The 5,101-nt window shown below is 40.5% G+C and overlaps 1 protein-coding gene across 1 annotated transcript; it reads right to left on the bottom strand.

Annotated features, from left to right (window-relative positions):
- Nucleotides 1–266: 266 nt before the first annotated feature.
- On the bottom strand, nt 267–1,133 carry LOC102302829 (G-protein coupled receptor 15-like). The gene has a single exon (XM_005924521.1). It carries the CDS (start codon nt 1,131–1,133, stop codon nt 267–269), a length of 867 nt encoding a protein of 288 aa, XP_005924583.1.
- Between the last annotated feature and the right edge of the window lie 3,968 nt (nt 1,134–5,101).

Below are 5,101 nucleotides of genomic sequence, written 5' to 3'. Positions count from 1 at the left end.
TGTTTCCCATCAGATGGGCTCTTAGTATTTTATCCTTATTATAACTTATGACGATGCTGATGTTGGCTGCCTTATTTTGCTTGTCATCCCATCAGAGTTAAAGTCAATCCTGCAAGAGAGAGAGAGGGGGGGAGAAAGCGGGAGAGAGGTAGGGTGCCGGTGCGAAGAAGGGGAGATAAGGGATAAAATGTCTTTTTATTCACAAGCAGCATATTGTTTGACATAATACGGTAATTCTACGTAACACTTGCTACTTGGACCGCGTCTTACCTTGCACTGCGCCTGGGACAGAACATCCACCACACCGTTCTCCACACGGCCCTCCGAAGCGCAGGGCTGCCCCAGATGTACACCGCAGGGGTTACCAGCGCGTTTAAGCGTGCCATCGTGGCGAACACGTTAGTGGCTTCATTCCTAAACCTGAGACCTTCTCTAGTCAACTGCCTCACAATGATATTGACAAACGAGGGACACCACAGCGCCAAGAAGCAGATAACCACAAACACAATGATGCGCAGTGATTCCTTCTTGTTGTCTCTCTCGGCACTAGGCGCCTCTCTCACAACGTGACTCCTGGCTATGATGTACAGTTTAATTGTCATGAGCACTTTAACGAGCACTATAACCTGTAGAGTCATCACACCAAACGCGTTTATTTGAGCCGCCTTTGAGACGGGCACCAAGTTCTGCACAGTGAGAATCAAGTATGTGTAAATCCAGCAGAAAGCACAGATTACAATGACAACAGATCTCGTTATGTAGCGACTGTAAAAGAACGGATGGCAAACGGCAAAGTAGCGGTCAAACTGAGCAAAGAGGAAGGTTAACACATTGACACCTAAAAAAGATGGCAAAATGTAGTATGTCCCATTCCTCGAGGGATAGCCCTCTTGGACGTCAAAGAGCCCCAGATAGTAGACGGAGAAGCCGGTCAGAGTGTCGCTGATGCTCGTGTTCAGCATGAACACGAAGCGGTTCTGGGCTCGAAGATATGGAGTGGAGGTGATCCCGATGATCACCGAGCCGGCTACAAGCACGGCACACGTGGCGAAAACAATGTGGAAGGTGAAGATGAGGAAGTCTTCCGGACTGTTGAAATCCACTGACAGGATGACCGTGGCGTTATAGAGCATCCTGGAGCTCCACAAGAAGTCGAGCACTCATTATATTTATAGGTCCAACAAACGATGCTGCTCAAACTTTCTGATCTCTGGAGGCTTGGTGGCTCTGACATGGGTTAAGTGACGTTTTTGAACTTACTTACTTACTTTGTGGAATCGATAAGATAGGCCTAATCACAAGAATAATTTTATATTTTGTGTTAAAAAAAAATAGAAATGGATCCTTACCTTTTGGTCAAGTTTGTAGCTTTTGCTGTTTGGGGCTTGCTGCCATAACCTTTCATCTCGGTGATCCATAAATAAAATATTTTATCTCCTTTGTTCAAAAGGCCAACTTAACATTTCACAATACTCAGTTATGTTTGTTCATAATATTTCTGAAAAAATTGTATTTATTATCATTTATATTAACTTCGCCTGAACTTTTTAGCATTCTACAGCACTTTTTTAGTTGGTACACATTGTGTTCAAACCTAAAGTATGCCAAAAAGTGGCTTCCTGTATTTAAGCTGTTGTAAATTTCTTGTTGGCATTTAATTGGTCAAACACTTATGATATAAAGTCCTCTTCAAGCAGAAAGAACATTCCTGTCAGAAGCTGCACTTTTGAGCAAGTCTCGTTTACATTAAAAATGTCTTTTTCAAGATCAGTCTCAGAGGGCAGCAGAAACAGCAACAAACACAACACAGTCTGTTACGGCCCTAGCTGGGCCTCCTGAAACTGCCCTTGTGTGGTTGTGGTGTTTTCTCTCCTTCTCTTCCTCTCTTGCTCCTCTCCTCAGGACACAGCTGCTGCTCATTGGCCTCATTTACCATCTGGGCCCAGTCAGCAATGGCCTCTCTGAGGTCATATAAGCTGGGGATGAACTGGATGTAGGAGGGTGGTTTTCTCTGGTGTCTCCGCTTTGTGTTCTAGGTGTGTGATTGTCCTGTCTTTGGTGTGGAGTTGTGGAAGAAGTGTGCAGTGTAGCTGCTACATATGAGTAGTGTGGGCTTGTGGGCCTTGGCAGCAGTAAAGCTAGCTGCTGCTAGTGACAGGGTGAGCTTGTGGGCCCCTGGAAGTGCCTCCTCGTGGTGTGGAGTTTTTTGTTTGGTTGTTGTGTTCTTTGTTGTTGCAACCTTTTTCTTTTTCTAGTGTTATTGGTAAAACGGCGTTGCTGGCTCTTTATGTTAAGTTTATCTATAATAAAAACTATTTTATTTACTAAACACCTCTGTCTGTTCTCCTTTCATTCTGTTCTGGACCCATTTGTTACCAGTCCCCACACACACCCCTAGACCTTCATCGTGGGGATGTAACACAGTCTGTTCTGCAAAAATCTTTTAAGTGGCTAATCTGATTATAATGTAGAACACTGAGTGGGTACGACGATGTCATAAAGATACTTAAAAACAAGTCATATCTTGCACACCTTCGTCAATCTTGTTTACTACAGCTTGTGTACCAGCAAAAGGAAACATTAGACATCACTTTTTTGGCATGCAAACGGAAACCCCCGCAAAGTGGTGGTTCCCCGCAGTTCAAACTGAGCCCATTTCCACCTGCCAACATCTTCAAGCACTATACAAAGTAGACTTAAGTACAGTACAGTTACATAGATGCATATCCTGATAATGCCTCCACTCTCAGAAGATAAGTTCTAGATGGAGAATGAGTCGCCACAGTAGTGTGGGCTTAAAGGAATAAATGAAGCCTCACAGATTCAGTCTCAGATTAGGAAGAGTTTATGCGACAAAAAATATATATCCTTCTCTCTGATATCTACTAATTATATGCAGTTGTTAAAGAACGGGTACACTTCTCTTGCCCACAACTTCCACCCACATGCTGCCAGTGTTCAATAAACTCAGCTCCCGAAAGAATCATTTAAATCTCTGGTGCTTATAATGATAATGAAATCCTGAGTACCCTGGATAGCTCCCGCAGTTATCGCCATAACACACTAGCAGGGACTTATAGTTTGTAGTCTGTGGCTTCGACAATAGAAAAAGCACTACCTGGTGTTCAAATGTGGCCTGGTAAATTTTGTTCAATCTGTCAGAAATACTTTATATTATTCTTTTATTTGCCTACTCCATGCTGGCACACTACAGGGGCCTCCAACGGTCACCTGTTGGGAGCCCTTGGAGATTTGTTACATGCTTTTCACTGCAATTAACCCAGACGTTTTGACTAGCGACAAAACAATACTCCTAGTTTATAGAGTACAACATGGATGCAAAAACTGGAAGAAACTTTGTAATTGCTTTTAATCCAAACTTTTAAAAGTTGGAGTTTAGGGGAGACCGGGGATTGTTGTAACATTTTTGACATTTCTGTCTGTAGCTTGGAGCTCTTTTAAGGTAGTGGATTTAAAATGTAATGCAAAGTATTTACATGTCTCTGCTATTAAATAGTGCAGTATTTTCTCTGCAGCACAGTTACCCATTGCATGGTATGGTCTCAAACACAAAGAGTGAAATGTTACAATTAACCCCATAGTCTGGGTTAGTTGTAACATATCCTGGGGTGAAATGTAACACAATGAAATAAGGATACTGACAAAATTTTAACATGTAATCTTTTTTATTCAACACAATCATGCACTTAGAACTATTTACGTAGCTATGTGTGTGTGTGTGACTGCAGAAATCTAACTTTTGAACATATTCCAACCCCCAAAAAAAGACTAATTATGGAATTTTCAGAAACTGAATATCTCATAAATTTTGGTTGGTCTTTCTTGAGTTTGGCCTCATTGGCTCAGTGGGCATTGTAACCTACAACTCTTGCACCAACGGTTGAACAATACAGTGAAGCTGAAAAAAGTTGTGCACCAGCATCGCAATTCCACTGCGATGTCCATGATGTCCAATTACTTTTTTTTCATGGCTGACCTTGGTGTGGTTTGCAAAGTGCTTCAGAAAAATCAGGAAGTCTATTTCTTGCACCCATCTTGATTTATTTCCACTACCAATACTTCCTACTGGCCCATCTCTGACAAAGTGGTCTGCATAACGTATGCGTCGGAACACAAACATTGGAGGAATTGTGTTGCCAATGCAAACTCCCTACATTATGTCCCTACATAAAATCTGTTTTTATTTGTTTTTATTTTTAATTATTTGCTAATTTTTAGTCTTTATGTAGGCATAGGCCTATGACGTCTGTCGTCTGCGGCTGCATCATCCGACCAAGAAACACCAGCCTGTAATATCGGACTTTTAGCCACAAGGGGGAGCAATAAACATGTTGCTGTATTAACCTTTGAACCACCACACTTTTCTTTGAAACCATCAGCTGGTAAGGTAATGTTTAAAACATCAGTTTGAGTTCTTATCAGTGTCTTTGTTTCAGATGTACTGATAAGTAAGCAGGAATGCGCTTTTAGGGCCTTTCTTTAGAGAGGATAGTTGTAGCTGAGATAAGAGCAAGAGAGATTCTTTTTATTACAACTAACAATTTTAAAAAATATATATCATTTTTTTCCCCCCGGTTGACCCATGGTTGCAAAGCAGAAGATTTAACATTGGAAGAGTTCGCTCTGTTGCTTTCTAGTTTCTGTTCTGTGCCCTGGAATATAAACCTAAAGAAACAGACGTAGATTTACAGACAAATTTACAACTACAGCTGAAGTTCCAGTAAAGAAAGACGACGTAAAAATAAGAATTATATCGCTAAATATTTAGTGGACGTACTACTAGTTTTTTTTTTTAAACCTCTCTAATCTTAAAGCTGCACTCAGGAAATACAAAAAGGCCTTACATCTTACTTGTATATATATATATCTATGTATTTATAGAATATGTATTTATATATCTATAAAATGTAGGATCAGCTGTTCATGAACTGTTCTGTAAAAGGGTGGTTTGCTAAATTTGATTATTTATTTCTCTTTTACATAACCTATAATATCTATCTATCTATCTATCTATCTATCTATCTATCTATCTATCTATCTATCTATCTATCTATCTATCTATCTATCTATCTATCTATCT

The sequence above is a fragment of the Haplochromis burtoni genome, unplaced genomic scaffold, assembly GCF_018398535.1.
Source record: "Haplochromis burtoni strain Fernald_Lab_line unplaced genomic scaffold, NCSU_Asbu1 Contig_54, whole genome shotgun sequence".
Lineage (NCBI taxonomy): Eukaryota > Metazoa > Chordata > Actinopteri > Cichliformes > Cichlidae > Haplochromis > Haplochromis burtoni.
The sequence above is the reverse complement of the archived record's forward strand: the minus strand, read 5'-3'. Positions and strand labels throughout refer to the sequence as shown.